The sequence below is a fragment of the Bactrocera latifrons genome, unplaced genomic scaffold (genome assembly GCF_001853355.1).
Source record: "Bactrocera latifrons isolate USDA-ARS-PBARC rearing strain unplaced genomic scaffold, ASM185335v1 scaffold_130, whole genome shotgun sequence".
Classification (NCBI taxonomy): domain Eukaryota; kingdom Metazoa; phylum Arthropoda; class Insecta; order Diptera; family Tephritidae; genus Bactrocera; species Bactrocera latifrons.
The window spans coordinates 557,044-577,276 of NW_017534742.1; the positions used below are offsets into that span (position 1 = coordinate 557,044).

At 34.0% G+C, this 20,233-nt stretch overlaps 2 protein-coding genes across 9 annotated transcripts; both read left to right on the top strand.

Moving 5' to 3' along the window:
* The first annotated feature begins 1,346 nt into the window (after positions 1-1,346).
* On the top strand, positions 1,347-13,763 carry LOC108964944 (sn1-specific diacylglycerol lipase alpha). Of its 6 annotated transcripts, none has more exons than XM_018927001.1 (17): positions 1,347-1,727; positions 2,195-2,728; positions 5,713-5,807; positions 5,859-5,965; positions 6,048-6,152; positions 6,404-6,505; positions 6,573-6,750; positions 6,881-7,100; positions 7,599-7,798; positions 7,902-8,429; positions 8,508-8,649; positions 8,710-8,814; positions 8,904-8,972; positions 9,171-9,229; positions 9,913-9,936; positions 10,347-10,479; positions 11,475-13,763. In XM_018927001.1, exons 3-17 carry the CDS (start codon positions 5,713-5,715, stop codon positions 13,440-13,442), a joined length of 4,035 nt encoding a protein of 1,344 aa, XP_018782546.1. In that variant the 5' UTR covers positions 1,347-1,727; positions 2,195-2,728; the 3' UTR covers positions 13,443-13,763. The 6 variants fall into 6 exon arrangements, with proteins under 6 accessions (XP_018782546.1, XP_018782544.1, XP_018782545.1 ...); XM_018926999.1 differs by having other exon boundaries at positions 1,347-1,712; positions 1,917-2,728; XM_018927000.1 differs by having other exon boundaries at positions 1,347-1,712.
* Positions 13,764-16,986: 3,223 nt separating this feature from the next.
* LOC108964946 (nucleoside diphosphate-linked moiety X motif 8) lies at positions 16,987-19,782 on the top strand. Of its 3 annotated transcripts, XM_018927007.1 has the most exons (5): positions 16,987-17,078; positions 17,322-17,352; positions 17,992-18,116; positions 19,086-19,158; positions 19,224-19,782. In XM_018927007.1, exons 3-5 carry the CDS (start codon positions 18,012-18,014, stop codon positions 19,655-19,657), a joined length of 612 nt encoding a protein of 203 aa, XP_018782552.1. In that variant the 5' UTR covers positions 16,987-17,078; positions 17,322-17,352; positions 17,992-18,011; the 3' UTR covers positions 19,658-19,782. The 3 variants fall into 3 exon arrangements, with proteins under 3 accessions (XP_018782552.1, XP_018782554.1, XP_018782551.1); XM_018927009.1 differs by lacking the exons at positions 16,987-17,078; positions 17,322-17,352 and adding an exon at positions 17,777-17,804; XM_018927006.1 differs by lacking the exons at positions 16,987-17,078; positions 17,322-17,352 and having other exon boundaries at positions 17,811-18,116.
* Positions 19,783-20,233: the final 451 nt, after the last annotated feature.

The window sequence follows — 20,233 nt, forward strand, 5'->3', positions numbered from 1 at the left end:
TTTTATATTCCTTCACTATCAGGGATCGAGTAGAAATTCGTTCGGCTGTCTGTTGTGATTGCAGCTTCTCGGTGTCGAACCTTCCTTGTGTTTCTTGACGTGCGTTTCTTTTCTGCACAGAGGCAGGTGCGTATCTTCGCTGCAACAAGATTCCGAGTCAATCTTAATGGAAGCTGAATTTATCGAGCATTGTGGTCCATGGCCTTTACTCTTACGAGAACAACAACCAGCTGGGCGGCGGCACCTTCCCAATTAAGTGGACATTTCAGATGCTTTCYCTTAAATCGTAATCCTTGGTACATTTGCAGTGGTCGTCATCAAAAAATGGAGTATTTCTTCCGAGGCTGATTTCTTTTTTTAACAGCGCACAATCCTGAGGATAGATGTTTCGTCATCTCACTTCAGCTCGCCTTCAAATGCTTATTTTTTTTTTGCTACCCAGAGGATACTTGGCTTAAGACCGAATGTCGTGAGCTGCTTGACCCATATGTAAAATAATCGTTTATGACCACTCCCAAGTGATTGGCGCTCTATACTGGTGAAGTTATTACAATTTTATCGACAAAAAATCTTTAATAAGATTGACCAAGAAACAAGTTTCTTCTACTTTGTATTATATTAATGTAGGACAAGTTATCTTAAAATATGTATAATTTTCGAGTTTATGTCTTTAGTACTAGGTCCCCACATGTAAATACTAGTTTTGCGTAATTATAAGTTATCAACTATAATTAGAACATTAATGATTTCATATGAGTACAGTTCGAACCTCTACCGAAAGTAAATACTGCCTAAGGACCTGCAAACCACTTATGGTTACTTTCTATTACTGTCTATTGTATTCAATTTAATTTTTGCCTGCCGTGATTTGCTACGAAATTCTTCCTGATATGATCCATATAGAGTTGGATTACACAAAATGATGCACGCCAAATTGATTCATTATTTATTGTTTTATCTGAAAGTCCTAAGTATAAAGTAATAAATAAATACATCTTCCCCATCTACACATACAAACAATTCCCCACATTGATGCCTTTTGATTCCGTAGAAATTTTGAAAAGTAGCAAAAATATGGCAACATAATTTTTAGCCATTAAAACTTATAAACGCTTTAGATAATTCAATATCGGATCCCGAAATGCTTTTATTTATATAATACCAATACCCTACATACATATATGTAAATTATTACAAAACTAMAGAATTGTAAAATTATTACATTACAGTTAATGTATTCAGACAATACAAAGTTAATCTGATTGAATATCATAAACATTAACTTAGTCTTAAGCAATATAAAATGTATAATTCTCAAATYTATTTGGACAATATTGCTTCGACAATATTTTAGTTGTAACATTTCTCCAAGAGAACATTAATGAAATGAGAATGCGCAAGTAAAATGATTATTATTCTCTGGTACAATGATATACTGAGCAGCAAGAGAAAATATAGTACATTTGTTCACGGATACCGTGAGTAGAGTATAATTTTAGTTTAAATTCCATATCATTTTCGATTGTGTTAACGAAGAGAGTGGATGTGCAAATTGTGGATTGTTGTACTTCTATGGCTTGTGCTTTGGGTTTTCTTTTATTTTTCGTGCGGGATCTACTGTTAACAAATTTTCCTTAAAAATGAAATAATGAATCATTTATTCTCCCAATAAAATACAAAATACACACGATTGAAGTTTTCATCACAAAAAGGTCTGAGGATTATTCGTATGGGAATTAAGTATAAACTTTTAAAGAAGTAGTATGTATGTGATAATTTAATGCACACTTTCCATCGACACAGTAATGTTTGGTCGCTTTCGCCAATGCTACAGCACTTGGCGTTAGCGTTGACGTTGAAGATGGCACCGCCGTCGACGTCGTTGAGTAATATACGAATGTGTACGTTTGTTGCAGCGGGAGCGTTGCAAAAGTGGATGTACCAAAATTTGGAAATGATAAAAGCTATGAACACGCCTGTGTGTATGTTTATATATTTTATTATGCATACTCATACGAGTACGCATACATCGTTTTAGTACAAATATATAACAATAAAAAAGTAAAACAAAAAATACATATGTACATGCATACATTATATGTATAGTTAACTTAACCAAATCGATTCTATTTCATGTGTTAAAATAAGTGGTTGTTAACAAAGTTATATACAAAATGTGAATTGTGAATTTTAGCGTCTTCAGAATACTCCAAAACGTGCTCTTCAAAGTCAAATCCGTGCATTTATCGATCGAAATCTATCATTGACCTAGTATCGCTTTTGTTTGGCATCGGACCTAAGGAGTCAAGATATGTACATACGTATATAGCCAGTGATTGTTTCAAATGTCGCCGGTGAATACGATATTTCGAATAATACCCTGGTACATATGAGTACATACATATACACACTACATAAACATACGTACATTGGAATACATAATGTAAAATAAGAAGCCTCCAATGGTATTTTCAATAGAAAATGTTGTTTATTCGCTCAAAACGCATGGTCTCGATGAACAGTTCGTAGATAATTAAAGAATTCTCAGTGAGTTAAAATAATGCCAAAGAGGTAAATACATTAAAGAAAAGTGATTGTCGGTTCCGAGGCCAATGCGTATGGAGGACAAATGGCAGCGTTCTCAGGTTTTCGGTTCAATTTATCTGCATCACACTGACTTCTTCCATTGCCGCCAATAACAGTTGATTACTATTAAAAACATTCAAAGGTAATTTCTAATTTAATGATATATTTAATGTTATGGGATATGTTTAAATTTATATATGTGTATATGTACATACATACATATGTATATGTTTTGTTCTAATTTCAATATATATATGTATAGTAAATATATAAACGTAGTAAAATAAAATCTATTATTAAATCTATCTATGAAGCACTCAGATACACTTAATTACAAAATCTTTAAAKATAAAATTTCTCTTACTCGTTATACTTTCGACATTAGTTCCAACAATAGTTTACTTTCAGTTGTTAGATTTTAAATGGTGTGTTTTACAAAGATTCGATTATATACTTTCTTTAGTCTTCTCACTACTAATACATATGTACTGTAAATACGAGGGCGGCCCAAAAAATATTTAATCTTCAAAAGATAAAGGAAGTTTTAAATCTCAACATAATCTGTCACCCGTCTCAAATATACATTTTCAAGAGGTCTATAAAGTAGGCCTTCGTGGAGTCACTCTTTCAAGTGTGGAAACAAAACGGAGTCGCACCGAGTCAAATACAATTTAGCGTCGAACAGGCCCAATATTTCGACTCAGTAAAATATATCAGTTTTGCCCTTCTCCAAGTACTCGAGGTAGATCACACATTGTGAATCAGGCCATACACATTTCGGCCGTAGAATTAAGTCCACTGTTTAGACTGTCCTTCTGACCCTGGTGTGTATAGTTGACGGTCATGGAACAAAGTCGAAACTACTTCGGATTGCGCTGAAACAAAATCAGACAGTGGTATGGTATGAAAAATGAGGAAGCAAACGCGACACCCATTGCGCCAATAGCTATATCTAGTCCAATATTTCATGCAGCTCTAATGTGAAATTTTTTGAGATGCTTCCTATCTCAGATAATAGCTTACCTTAAATCTGCGGTCTACACCGTGTTTGGGCCACATCATCCAGGCACACTTTGACCTCTCTACGCGGTGTCCCTTCCCTTCCAACAACTCCCAAAACAGCAGGTTCTTCGTTACCGGAATTGATCCGAATTTTATCCGGCCAAGGGCTGTACTTTCAGAGATCTAACCTTGTTTGGATCGGTAAGTTTTAGAGTAAAATTGTCATCTCTAGAGAAATGTATTACAGCAGGGTTGCTCAGTATCCGTCTGCGCCAAAAGRCTACATCCAAACTCCACATCAGTTAAGTGTAATACATGCAATGGATGGAGCCATCTTAAAACCTACTGAGGCCTTAAGCCACACAGGGAGTGGAATGGCCACATGATGCCAAGGCACTACAGCGACCTTAACCCCTACGGCTGTAAACATCTGCGCACTGCCCCGCCACAACTGCAACGGACTCCAGAGCAAGATGGAGGGGATAGTTCTAACTAAAAGCCGGGAACGCGTATCGATAGGATCGGCAAACATACTCGGAGATTGGCATTATGACATACGATAGCAAACGGATCGTAATGTATTTTCAATTCACAATAGTTTTTAAATTCCACATTGCTTTGGATCGTATTTTGAGGTCACAATAGATATGCAACTGTCAAAACTGTTGCGAAATTTTCAATAAATTAACAAAAGCTAATCAAATATCAAAATGGATCCAACTTTTTTTATTTATTTGAGCTCTAATGAAAGTRATGGGGATAAAAAATAGTGCGTAGATAGTAGATAGCGAAGAGATCGTAGCAATAGCGTAAGTATAAAAAAAAGAAATTATGAGTCCTAATGAACAAAATTTTCTTTATAGTTGTATCGTTGAAAAAAGGAATGGAATCTTAAAAAGACGGTGTAGAATTTTAGGATATGACAAAGAAAGAATGTATCACCCACAAAAGTGGAAGATTTGCTAACGTTTGTGAGGCATAACATAACAGCTGCATGAAATTTACAATAAATTACGACCCTCAAAATTGCGGTTCTTATCACACACAAGAAATGGACACCCGGGTAGCGAACCGCTTCACCGCAATCGACCAAACGTTAAGAGACCAAATAAAGTATTCTTTAATAAATTTAATTCAAAATGTATATATCCTTTACCTTGTAAATAATTTTATTTTTAATCTCAACTAAAATACAAAAATTTTGTTCATATAAATACATTTTTTTTTTTAATTATTAATGCGATATTCCATTCATTGGTTTCTTATTTATTTTCTTTATTACTAAAAAATTATAAAAAACATAAAATTTAAACAAATTTGCTGACATTTCCATAAATTTGTATATTACGATTGGTAATTTGCGTTCGAATGACGATTCGAACAAACGGATACGTTTATATACTCGTTCACGTATGTATGTCATCATGCCAGATTACGATAGACGCGTTATGATCATTCTCACCAAATTTCTCAACCTGTCGCTGGGCACTGTTCAAATACCCGATGCATGGAAAATCGGATCGCAAGCATAGGGGAGTGCTATCGACCAGCAACACATGGTCGAAAGTGACCCTTAAGCAGCTTCGTTCTGGATGATGTAGTAGTTTATTTCTAAAGAATCGACCTTGACATATCAAACAAATGTCCAGCGGGTAATGAATCCGCGCATAATACTAACCACCTCTTTGCATGCCCTGCTAACACTACACATCTGACAACCTTTATGGTCCAACCCCGTCGAAACAGCGTGTTTAAACGACAGTTTATCTAATCCTAACGGGGATTAGGTACCCCTTACAACACTATGTATTTTCCAAATCTTACGGACACGTATCCACCCTCGGTGAAAATTGAACTGCACAAAAATATATTTCTCTTGCGATGATGGGACGAGAAGGCTAAATATTCATTGGGCTACCTTCGCATATAGTTATTGTAAGTAGGTGCAATTGACATATCGGTGCATGGAAATGTTGTGTTAAGAAGAAATCAATATATAATATAATGGATACTAGGCGAAGTATCTTGCGTTAATAGTTGAAAGAATTCAACTTTTGAAATTTAAAAATTTTGTGATTCTCTTTTTTATTTTTTTATTTTATTGGTTTCCGTAACCCTGTCTAGATGCCTGGACTTGTTGTTTTCCGACGCCGTTGGTCGGTGGGCTCAGACGATCTCGTAGTACCTGGAGCTTTTTTGTTAACTACACATTTTATATGGTACGTTAATCAAGTCAATACGTCTATGCATTAATAAAATGTATTTTTCAGCTTTGTAATTGTGCTAATATCACTATTGATACTGGAGTATGACCTTTCAATTTTAAAAGTGAAGCTACTATTCTATCTTCAAATATGCTATTTGGCAATATTACTTGGTAAATTTTGAATATAAACCTTTAAAATCGACAGCAGAAGATACTATTCTAATAATTGATTTTATTATTAATATACTTTCAGGTTCAGTTTGCGTTGAGGCTGGCATCTGCATTATATCTATGCGAGGTAGTATATTGGACTCTGCCGCACGAACAACGATAAATTTTTGGATATATTTAAAAAGCAGTAAGTGCACACTTGCCATGTCCATTAATCTTTCCTATGACTGAGAGTCTCGTGAGACATCAGATTTAATTATAATATATACCACTTACATACTATTCGTGAATAATAAGTCAAGGTTACGAGCATACTTACGCATGTATATAATTCCTTAAAATACTTTAGATGCCCCCGGCATGCCTGCAGAAATAGCTTAAGACATTTAATAGGTGGTACATATCCCTGAAATCATTCCCCTTTTTCTCTTTCGCCAGTGGTGATATTTTTTGATATTACATGGTTAGTGTTAAGTACAATGTGGTTAACAAACTTTTACTTTGACGCACCCATCGATGAGGCCAAGCAATTTTTCATGGGTAATTACTGCATTTTAGTTATTTAAATTTTCACTATTTCTAATATCGTATATTATTACATTTTCAGCCATAGTAATTTGCAACTGGGCTTTGGTGTTCATAACTCTCATTACCATTTGGTGTACATTCGACACTGCAGGACGTTCTTGGGTCAAAATGAAAAAGTATCAAAGGTCAATGAGAGAGACTGAATCTCGCTTCAATTACAAGCGTAGTGGCAGTATGAATCGCAATTGGCGTCAAAGGTTAGTTTATTTGAATATATACATACATATGTATATATAATTTACATAAATACAGTTTTTGAAAATATCAACCAATATCGGCAGTACTTGATACTTGGTTAAACATACATATTATTATTATATTTTACAGAAAAGTGATGCGCGCTTATCAAGACAGTTGGGACCATCGATGCCGATTGTTATTCTGCTGTATGGGTGGAACAGATCGTAATCGAAACTCCTTTACGGATATAGCACGATTACTGAGTGATTTTTTTCGGGAACTTGATGTGGTTCCCTCAGATGTTGTTGCAGGTTTGGTGCTATTACGAAAATTTCAAAAGATAGAACGAGAAGCTGTTGTGCGGCAGGTTAATGCATATTAAGATTTTAAATACTTACTATAAACCACTATAAAATCGCATAGGCAGGAAATCTTATACGGATCATTCTGAACAACTTTGTGTAAGAGACTATGGATCTAAAACCAGTTTCAAGCCAGCGAATTTTAAGGCGAAGATTATTTTTTAGGGATTATAAAAATGAGGCATCCGAATGAAATTTAATGATTTTCAATTGATCATTTGTAAGAATCCTATGTGTATTTAAAAATATTAGAATTGTTCTCTATTATATACTTAACAAAGATTGTAAAAATAAAGAAAATAGGACAACTATAACATATACCTCCCATAAATCTCGCTTTAAAAATCGCTCGAAATAGGTTTTAGACCAATATTCTCTCAGTCAAAGTTGTTCAAAAAGAAACCGCTCTAATAAATATATACATATGTAAATACGTCCATATGCATATTTCGTGTAATATATTAATTAATATGCTTGTGTCTTTTGTAATTTCATTTACACAGAGAAAAAATGGCACATACGAATTCTTGAGTGGCGTTCCTATCACTGACCGCACGCAGTTTCTAGCTTTGAATGATGCAAAAAACTATGATTTCTTCCAAACAGTTATACACTATATGTATTTTGCTCAGGGTGCTTACGGCTGGCCAATGTATTTTATAATAAACCGATCGAAAATGTACAATTTATTGCCTGAATTAAAGTGAGTGAAACAAAGTTCCTTAAATACTCACACACATATGTATGTATATTCTATGTATTCCATTATTATACTTATATTTTAATATTGCTCATTTTGAATTTAGATGCTTTACATGTTGTTGCCGTCCCCAAACTGAAACACTATCTGTTATAGAAGATAACTGTTGTTTTTGTAATTATGCCGCCCTAAAGAAAACTCTTCAAGTTGGTGATGTAGAAATTATTTACGCCACATATCACGTTGATGTCGGTGAGACCCCTTTCTTTGTGGCTGTAGATTACACTCAGAAGAAAATTGTTGTCAGCATACGTGGCACTTTAAGTATGAAAGATATACTCACCGATTTAAACGCTGATGGGGAGGTATTGCCGCTCTCCCCACCGCGCGATGACTGGCTTGGTCACAAAGGCATGGTGCAGGCAGCTATCTACATTAAAAATAAATTAGAGGAAGAAGGATTGATAGAGCGTGCGCTAAGTCATAATCGTGATAGGGAAACAAATTCATTTGGATTAGTCTTAGTAGGCCATTCTTTGGGTGCCGGAACTGCTGCTATTTTAGCCATACTAATGAAGGCTGACTATCCGTCATTACAGTGTTTTAGCTACTCACCACCAGGCGGTCTACTAAGGTAATGGACTAAGTCAAATCATACATGAGACTTTAAGAATTATAATTAGTAGTAAAATTATTATTACATATTTTATAGCATGCCTGCGGTAGAATATACCAAATCGTTCATCACATCCATTGTGTTGGGGAAAGATGTCGTACCTCGCATTGGATTACACCAAATGGAAGCTTTGCGTGCGGACTTAATTAATGCAATCCAGAGAAGTGTTGATCCTAAAGTGAGTTTAACAAGGCCCATTTTTTAACCAATTTTCATTTGTAAATAACTTGTATATCAGTGGAAAACAATATCATGTTCAGTCATTTGCTGTGGATGTGGACCTGAGCCAACATCAGTTGTTGAGATGTCCGGCAAAGATACTCATATTAATCAATATCAAGAAGTATGTTTAACTTACTATATACGTTTTTCATAAAAGACATTAAAAATATATATAAATATTTTGATATATTGCATTTTGCGACCTTCCAGCAAAGAGACTCAGCACGTTCCACAAGTGCACATCCTACCGATAGTTCCATTGCCTTGACATTACATCAGGTAAACATATGCTTATTTTTATTATTAACAAAATATAACCTCCGTTAGGGGTTCATATTAAATTAGTATCACCTAAGGTTAAATAAATAACATATAAAACTATAAAATATGTTTCAACTAAGCATGACTAACTAATAATATTCACTCACATGAAATAAGAACTAATAACTAATTCTTTGTAACATCTATCATTTCTAGCCACTATATCCTCCTGGCCGAATAATTCACATAGTACGTCATCATCCTAAACCAGAAGAGTAAGTTTCCACACTGCGATAAAAAGAATATTTAGAGTTTAAAAATATTTGAATTATAATTAAATTTACCATTCTATAAAATTTGTATTTGAATATCACAGTTATTTCATACATACATTGCAAATAACTAATTATAAAAATGTTTTGCAAAAGCAATGAATTTGTTTTACTAGACTTTTTGTCAGAACGCCGGACAAAATATTTCAAATATAGTAAAATATTAAGAACTAGCTTTTCCCGCGGCTTCGCTCGCATTGTAATCCTTGAATAAATATCAAAGATTATTAACAACACCAAATAACTAAAAACAGTATGTAAACGAATATTGTGCGGCTATGATCATCATCGTGGTGATGGTGTAAACCCAAATTTGTCTGATTAACATTTTTGATGCATTTTCGTTTTAGAATTTGAATTTTTTTTTTTAAATTTTGAAATTTATTTTACAACAATTGAATTTCAATTTCTTCAATTAAAAGTTATTTAATCGAATGTCAATGATTTTGCAAAAAAGGTCCTAACCTTCTGTAATTGTGCAAATTTTCACTTCTTTCCGTGCTAGTACATAAAGAAAGAGCGTTCCATTATTATAACGTATAAGATAAGAGTTGTGTTACTGTTTGCATATTTTTATAACACTATTTTCAATAACGGGGTTTCAATAAAATTTATTAATATTTCAGGCAAAAGTACGACAGCGGTTGGAGGTAGGCATTTCTATATCGAAATCTAGCTCTATATACAAACATTACTCTTTTACAGTATACGTGCATGAAAAAAATTTTTGGCATGATCTTCACATATGTACATATAGCCAAAATATGCACAGTATAAAAGAATGTGATAAATCCTTTATCAAAATTACACAAGTTTCGATTTGTTTCTAAATAGTGTTTAATTTTTATGAAATTAATTCGCCCGATATTTTTTTTTACTTGGTACTTTACAATTTGCATGCGTTTTCAGTACGTTAAGGATCCAGTTGTGAGATTAAATCGTTAGGTATAATTCGGTTCCACATATCTGTTTTTGCATGCATATTATATAAAAATAAGTGATATAAATGAGATCAATACATCATATTTTCACTTGAGTTTATTGTCTTTTATGATTGCAGAAGTGTTCTAAAGAGCCATGAACCGGTCTATCAGGCGATTTGGGCCGATACATACGATTTCGACGAAGTGCTCATTTCACCCGTTATGTTGCAGGATCACATGCCCGATAAAGTACTTTCGGCGCTAAAAAAGGTAATTACCGTCATTGCCGATGGTAGCAATTCATCATTAATTAGTACTGAGTCTTAGACATCAAAATTATTTTTATGTTTTCATTCTAAAGCAACTCAAAGCTTGCCTATATTTGTTTATAGTTCACGTAGCCAGACTGTTTCCTTAACCTCTTGTTATTTATTTAAGTCTTTCATTGAATTAAATTAAGAGCAGAATAGTATATTTATAAGAATATGTTTTTTTCCATATATTATTGTACTTCTTCATTTTGAAGCTTTAATTGAAATTAAAGACTAATGTACATACATATGTGCGATAATTTTAATTGAATTATTTATTAAATTATGAATTTTATTACATTTTATTATTCGCCTATTTAGTTTGATAATAAAGTTGCTCACAAATGTGTATTGTTTATTTGTGTCTGTATTGCCTTTTTCTTTCGCATTAAACTGTTTGACCATACAACTTATAGAAATGCCTATGTACATACTTACAATACCATAGTTACTTTAGGTGTGTTATAGTTAGTGCTCATCGTCGCATTTACGAGATTAAAAACCAGAAATACTCGAACGTTTTCTTTACAAGAACAGTGCCTACTTTCGACCCAATAGCTCCCCCCAATAGCTAATAACTGTAGTGTGAACTCTTCACTGTTGGCTTTAAGGCATCAAGTTAATTAAGGCAATTAGTTGAGAAAAATCGCACATACGTACTGCTCAAATAAAGTTACTTTTTAATATTTCGACATATATTATATTTTCTAGTTCTAGTGTATTGTCCTGTAGTTGTTTTGTGGCGAAAGTGTATTTTTTCTTTATAGGTTACAAGGGCATATTATTTGCTATTTCATCTGCCGGTACGACGCGGTTTGTTTGGGCTTTCCTAATAATAATTCTTATTTTTTTGTTTAATAATTTTTCATGATTTCAGTGATTAAGTTTTCCTAATGTTCATTTTGTTTTTATTCAAAAGAAATTCCTCAAGAAATCATGCGTTTATTGTTGTAGGTTGTGTCTGCAAGTGGACCAAGGAAGCCGCAACGTCAGACATCAAATGCATTCTCCACATTATCCAACGACTATAACCATTATGACATTGATGTTGAACGCATAACTCCTCTTGGCTCCGTCGATCCAATCAGCGTTTTAAAACCTGAGTTTAGCCTAAACCGCCTTTCGCATAACTCATATCCTAATATAAGTTCTATTAATGTAACACCAGCAACACACCGTAAAATCTGCCACGAAACATCTTTTGCCAATTTGCAAATTCCATTTGACATCACCACGTTTAGTGGATTAAACTCAAGTAAAACTTCATCGATTGCTGGTAGCATTTTAGGACGAAGTCAGTTAAGCTCGGCTTTATATGATATATCAGTTGATGAGAGCATAACAACAGTAACGCGCCGAAGTCCCTCGGTACCGAGCGAAACTGCTACGGTGATTATAAATGATTGTGATCCATTGCCGATTCAACGCTTAAAGACTGTAGCTTTCGATATTGATGCCGATTCTGCGGCCATAGGGAAATACATGCCAATATCACACGTCTCCAAAGATGCTTTATATCGTCAATACTCAGTTCGTGCCGAGAAACGAAAGCGAAATTTTCCCTTAACAGCATTACGAAGAGCTTCGGATGTATCACGACCAATAGATTCATTCCACGATGATTCGCTAGGCTTGGCACCTTTAGCTAGTCCTGAAACGTTATCTGAAATTTCCAGTATATCATCCCGCACGAGTGCACCTATTAGCTTAGCTAATAGTATAGAACTTTATTTTCATAATTTGAATCTGGCCGCTGACAATACGAATGGACGAGCCGTGCTTGAGGGCATATTTGAATCGCAATTGCATACACCAAAGATAATGAGACGAGCTCCGAAATTCAGTGAGAATCTTTCTAATTGTGCCGAGGACAGTAGCAAAGTCGATCAATACAAACGTATGGGCCGAGTGTTTGTAACATTACCGCCAATATTTGATGGCGTTCATAGCAACAATAACAATCAAAAGTCAAGTTTTGACTCAAGCGATGATAGTTATGAATCAGTGCAAAGTCTCAGYCGATTTCCTTCCAAACATGACTCCAGCACAGAACATATCTCAATTGAATGTAATGTGCTTCAACCAAAACAGAGCTCAAAATCACTAGATCCATTAGATAGTGTTGCAATAGAACAAAAACCAACTGAGCGAAATACAAAAAAGTTAACATTTAGTGATAGTGAAATTTTGAATGAAGCTGAGGCGACTGAAGTTAAAGATAATCACTCCCTGCTCTTTGAAAACAAACGATCCTTAGTGGGTGATACAGATAAGCATACAAACTGTGGATCGKCTGATACGACTTTTTATAGTGCCAGTTCTTCTATCGAACAATTTTCAACACCTGGTAAATTGATGTACTGTAGTAATTCTAGGGGCAATGGTATCTCAGAGTGCCAAAGTGTCCCTGAAGAAATAATCATCATAAGGCCGGGTGTTCTAGAGTCACACTTTCCAGTATTCGAATCTGCTKCATACCTGGCTGACCTCAACTCTGCCGAAACTATTGATGACTCTGATATTCCTAGTTGTTCCACAAGTATTAATGTTCCTACAAAACAAAAAAAGCATGAAACGATTGGTGGTCGCATTCGAAAACGACTGTCTTCTGAGGATTTTATATTTACACGCACTGAAAATTTTCCGCTGGTTTCACAATTGGGAGAGAAATCGAACAAACGTAAAGCAGCAGTCTACCCTGTGGATTCGAATTGCAGTGTTTCGAGAACGAAGCAACCAACTTGTTCTAATATTCAGGTTGTAAATACGACAGCAGAAACATCCACTGTAACCAAATCTCCATTAAATTCACAGTTACAAAGGAAAACCAACTATCTGAATTCTCAATACTCTTCGAATCCCCCTAGTGAAAGTCCTAATATAATGCTTCCAATAAAATATAGTGAAGAAAGTAGTGTCTGAAGTCTGTAACAAGTACCAAAGTTATTAGTATAGTATTAAGTTTACATATGTATGTAGAGTATTTATTGAGTTCACTTGCACGTGTTATATCGTTTACATGTCATCATCTTGTACAAAAGACTTCCAAAGGAAATTGCGTATTTTCCATTTGCAGCGAAGAATTTGTCCAATATCGGTGAATTCAAGAATCATCAACATTTATGCATTGTAAAGAACGAAGTGCAATATAAACCATCTATACAACTGTGATCGCAATTAATATAAAYTGTTTTATTGTAAAATTCGATGTGTTGTAGTATTTGAAGTTAGAACCTTCTATTGATGAATAAAATATCCTCAATAAGTGGGTTAAAGACATTTTGATATTGATATAAAAATTTGTTTTAGTCTTTGTATCTTTATTGTGTTGCATTGTTTATATATTTCTTCTTCTTAATTGGAGTAGACACCGCTTACGCGATTATAACTGAGTTAACAACAGCGCCCCAGTCGTTTCTTATTTTCGCTACGTGGCGCCAATTTCATATTCCAAGCTTAGCCAGGTCCTTCTCCACCTAGTCCTTCCAAYGGAATAGAGGTCTTCCTCTTCCTCTGCTTCCTCCGGCGGGTACAGCGTCAAGTACTTTCAGAGCTGGATTGTTTCCGTCCATTCGGACAACATGACCTAGCCAGCGTAGACACTGTCTTTTATTTCTGAACTATGTCAATATTGTCATATGTATGTATATCACATACAGCTCAAAGTTACATCGAATGCGATATTCGCCGTGGCCAACGCGCAAAGGACCATAAATCTTTCGCAGAACTTTTCTCTCGAAAACTCGCAACGCCGACTTATCTGTTGTTGTCATCGTCCAAGCCTCTGCACCATATAGGAGGACGGGAATTATGAGTGACTTATAAAGTTTGGTTTTTGTTTGTCGAGAGAGGACTTTGCTTCTCAATTGCCTACTCAGTCCGAAGTAACACCTGTCGGCAAGAGTTATCCTGCGTTGGATTTACAGGCTCATACTCGGCAACTGAGACTCTCTCCTACCACGAATCCCAGTAGTAAATGCCACAAGGACCTACTCGTCTCGGTCCTTGTCCCCTCCATCGTATTTCTTAGACGGCGGTGATGTCAGCCTTTATTTTCACGAGGACATCAACCAGCTGGGCAGCGGCACCTTCCCAATTAAGGAACCGGACATTCCAGCTACATGCCCTTAAAYCGTAGTCCTTATTTCGTTTGCCACGGTCRTCATCAAAAGGGGAGTTTCTCTTCCGAGGCTGTTGGTAATTTTTCATTGGTAGTGCTTTTTTACGTGGCGGTCCCAAACTCAGCACACAACCCTATGTAGGGGATGTTTCGCCTTTWCACTTTAGTGGCTTTCAAACGGATATTCTTAGGCTACCCAGAGGATACTTGGTCAAAGACCGGAAGTCGTGAGCTGCTTGCCCCATGTGTAAAAGAATCGTTYCTGCTCACTCCCAAGTGAATTGCGATCAGAGAACTTTCCTCACTTGCCTGAACTTCTACACATGATTGTATCCTCCAGTCGCAACATCCAGTCGCAACTACTCGTAAATACACTGCAGGTATGTATGTGAAGCAATTGAGTAGAACAGGAAGTGATTTACCTGGAGCTCAGTAACTGGTATGGTATGCAAATTATACGAAAATTTATAAATGGGTTTGATTAATGTTTTCTAATTCGTCTAAGCGGAATCACATAGAAAAGCTAAAATTTGAGTGGTAATATAATTTTGAAACAAAAAAGTTGTAACTTTAATTTTTTAATCAGATGCATTTAATTGGGAATAAAAGAACTTAAGCTGAACCTRAAAAAGACCTGATAAAGAACTATTAAATGAATTATCTGCCATACATTCCCACATATGGTATGCGTATATGTAGTCATTGAACGAAATAGTAAAGAGCAAAATTTCCAAAAGTTTTATTACATATTTGCACATTTAGTAGAAACTACTGTTATCCATGCAGTCAAAAATTTCCTAATAATCCATTTTGAAACTGTCACTATTCACTCAAAATACACCGTCATATTTGGTCTGTTTATTATGTAACTAGATTAGTTTACCGTTATTTCTGAAACTGTTAGTCTCTGCACATGAATTCTTCAGTACTTGCGGTGTTCTCTTTTGAATAAGTTGTGAATAGAAGTAAAGTTGAAAGTTATGTTTTCAATAGAAAAGAAAGCTGAAATCGTAGCTTAGATAAAAAGACGTAATTGGAGAACACGTAATGTAATTAAAGATTATACGAATTTTAATTCATTAACTTGAAAGAAGGCAGTGGGCTGCCGAAAGAAGAAGAACTGACGTAAAAATAAATCCWCGTTTAATGCAAAATGTCCTAAATAATCTTGGATTATGGGCGCGACGTCCAGCCAAAAACCCGTATATCATTAACCGAATGAAGAAACGGCGAATGGAGTAAACAAAATCACACATTTTGGATTATATTCGACTGTCGAAATGTTATTTTTTAAAACAAATCCAAATTTTTTGGACCAAGTGGAAATGTCAATGTGCGTAGTAGGAAAGAAGAGCCATTTTTGGGAAGTTGTATTTTGCCTACCGTGAAGCATTTGCCCCATTTAATGGTTTGGGGATATGTGAGTGCCAAAAATACAGTTGAATTTTGAAACCGCTGTTCGTTTATTACCGGAATCATTCAACCTAGAGCATAAAAATATTGAAATGGATTTTTCAATAATTTATTGCAAACACTTACAGGTTACTAAAGAAAAGTTTTTTTTAGGTATTGAGGCTGACACGTGGCCAGGAATCTCAATAAAAACTGCTGGCATTAATTGGTTAAAAAGAGGAAAGGGAAGGAAGGAAGGAAAGAGGAAAGCATCAAAAAACCTATAAAAAAGGACAATATAATTGAAAATGTGTGGAATGAGGGAATTAATAAAATAGTATTTTAATTCTTAATATCAAAATCAACCGTTTCGGTTTTGTGCTTTGAAAATAAAATTCTCAATGATTTCATTCAATGAAAATGTGCTTTTTGTGTGATAACTGAATGGGAATAGATTGTAAATCGCACAATATAATCAAAATCTAAACCAAAAAGTCATGAAATAACAACAAAAGTTTTTTGTCATTATGGGGTAAAAGTTCTCTTTCGTTAGAGAAACCCCGCTCCGAAATAACATAACCATAATTCAATTATAGAAGTTTGTGTAGATGCGAAGCTTTCTTTGTCTTACGAAAGAAGTTTTTGAATCCATAATGTCAAAATCTGTTGTTTTTTCACATGAATTCTTTGTTAACATTTTGAATGTGTTATTTACAATCTATTCGTATTCAGTCATCACTCAAAAACGTATTTTCTTAGGTTAAAATCTAAAAAAAATTATTTTTGCAACATAAAAACAAAACAGCTGATAATAATATTATGGTTCCAATTATTTTTGACAAATTGTTATTTTTGGGCTGTGGACACAACCTTATATAATTGAGTTATAAATAACATTATATAATTGAATCATGGCATGAATTGCGAAATAAAATTTGAAGATTTATTGCTCTCATAAAAGATAGAATTCAAGCCGGTTGTTGTTTCCAATAATATTTAGTGTACTATATAACTTCTGTATTTGCCCTATAAAAAGTAATCGAAGTGTATGTAACTATGTAAAAGTTTAATAATAGATTCTATATATTCTTCACCAATGTGTGTCTACAAGTGGATGATATAAATATCTTTTTGAAAGAAAATCCCGATATTTATTGTAATTTTAGCATAACTATAACCACTTAAGCACTTAATCAGATATTCTATGTTAAAATTAACTTCGGTTCAAATAACAACAGTTAAGATTATATATTACTAACTTTTCCAGTGACTTTTTTCTGTTTTAATAGTTCTTGTTATATGAGATCAAAACATAAATTGGTGAGTTTTATTTTAAACCTTAAATCATTCTAATAGTGATGTTTACATTATAAGCACATAAAAGAATGTCTGCGATTTTTTCAAAAAGCAGCGTTTATGAGTTAATAGAAAAAACTACTTACATATGCATAYATACATACAATATGTATATGCAAACTCGTTCATGWGTACATTGYCAAATAAACATACTGCCCACGGCTTTTCTGTGTACTGTGCAAATGACCGGCCAAATTCATTTTTTTTTCACAATTCGTAAAAATTGTATATTGTTTTTAGGATATTTAAAATACATATAATATATTGTCCTTCCTAATACCATTAGCCATACATACATACATATAAAGCGTAATCAGAGAACGTATATGATGATTTGATAAACGTTCTCTGTCTATAATATACGTTCTCTGTAAATACGAACAAATAAGCAATCAGCTGATTTGATGACACCACTTGTAAATATGAGCATTGATTAAAATATTTACTTATTTATAATGCTAGTTAGACATTTTTCAAGATGTTTTATGTTTCGAATCATACGACGTCCATTTATCATATTTGCAACGGAACGAACAAGAATACCAAATCATAACGATAATATCTGTGTTGACAAATTCTTACGGTCAGAAATCTTACTTTCAGAAGAAAATAAACAACGCGCAATGCAATGTATGAAGAAAACACCACAAATTGGATTGAAGATGGGACAAACTACAAAAGAGAGGTCATTCGCCGCTGTCCTCATATGTCTCTGCAAAGATGAAATGGTGAGGAAATTACATTAGGTAGAGATAAGTAAATTAAATGAACATTTTTGTTAAATTTCAAATTCTAGTGAACCAAAACAGAACTTGATAGGGAGATGGTTTGACTTTGAAGTGACTATACTATGAAAAATTTTGAGTAGGATCGAAAATTGAGAACAAAGCCGCTTTATTMATTTTCATAAAATAATCGAAATACATATATTTGAAATGCAAAATAACTCGGTTTTCGAAAACAAATAAAACTTATACAGTTTGCATAATTTGACATTTTAACATTTTTGAAGGAAAATTAAAATTTCATGAACGTACACCTTTGCCCTATATCATGGTTTGTAAGTTCAGTAAATATTCCCATATTTCCTGATGAGCAGCCTTATAAGCCCACATAYGCTCAGCAGGAATGAAGTATGAATACGTTGTGCAACAATCATTCCTTAACGACTAAACCAGTAACGTTTTAGTTTGACTGCTKACGAAGTAGTCCATTTCTCCAATGATAAGTCAAAGCATCTCTCTGTACAAGTTTTATTTTGTTCCATTCTAACTACATTTATATTTAAATTAACTAGATTTTTATTAAATTCGATGCTGGTTGAATGTAACAATTATTGGTTTAATTAAAATTTATTTAGTACTTACCTATCACGCAATCCATCTTAGCAAAGCTTTGTCATTTCGAATAAGTTGGGTACAAGAAAAAAAATTAARTTTTCGTAAATAAAACTGAAATCGTTTATATTCAAATTGAATATACAAGCAAAATTTGTATTCGCTAACTGCCACTTAACGAATTTCGAACTTACGATGGATTTTGTGATAGGGCTAATTAACGCCCCCGCGTAGTTTCGCGTAGAACTCCTTTTTGATAACCATATATGATGTATGCTGCGGTGGCGTGTTTTTAATAAAGTAGTGTTTTTTAATTTTGATTTACCATAGTAAAGTGGTTGTTATTTCCTAATTTCCTAGGGTGAAATCTCTATACTCTACACTCGGCGCTCTAGTAGACTATCTCGGCATGTTCGACAAATATCCTTTCCCGGTTTGTTTTTCAACCATAACCATTACTTTAACCTCTTATATATTCCTTTTTTTATATAAATATAGGGGGACTTAAGGATTCTGAAGACAGTGATTTTATAGACTGTGCCTTACGTGAAGCGGAGGAAGAAGTCGGTTTAACTCGAAATCGATTAAATATTTGGGGATCAGGCACTCTCATAACCCCTTCGCATACCGCTGCAATCATGCCTGTTGTGGCTGCGGTTAATGACTTTAATCTAAAAGAGTTAAAACTCAATGCGGATGAAGTTGAAGAGGCATTTCTAATATCCGTCAGGGAGCTGGTGCATCCCAAAACGTTAAAGCATACACAATTTAAGGGAGGGTGGAGTACTCCTAATTTCGTTGTTGGACATAATAAAGTTTGGGGCATTACAGGTTTCTTAACAAATATGTTTCTAAGATGCCTTATTCCCTTTGAGTTAAAGAGACTTAAACATCATGCTAAATATGTTCGTCCTTTTAAACACCACCATTAATTTTTCATTTCTTGTATATACATGTCGTCACCTGAAAATAACGTATTATCTAAAAATTCGAAATTGAGTGTCTTATTGATTACGCTTCACTACTTCAAATTACATACATAATATTACATATGTTAAACATTTTCAGGTTATGCTGTCAGATATAAACCAGTTTTAACCAATATTAAAATTTTGTTTCACCAATGTTCCATTTTATTTCGTGTTTCATTTATGTCACTGTAAATTTGTTACGTTATTTTGCATTTCAGATGACGATATATACATTTATACGTACAGTTTTATAATCAAACACATATTTCTGTTATGTTGTGAAAGTTTCAAATGTTTCAATGTGTATAAACTATGTATATAAATAAAAATATCTGATAAAAAGCAAATCATAAAAATATGTGAATCCACATTTAAAATTGATAAAATATTTAATATATATTTATAATTGAAACTTCTCACAAAATTCGTCAGTAAGTCAAATTAAACATAACTCATTGTTGCTTTTATATCAAATAGTATATGCACGAAATTTTATTTATTTTGTATGACGCATACATACTTATAATGTATATACAA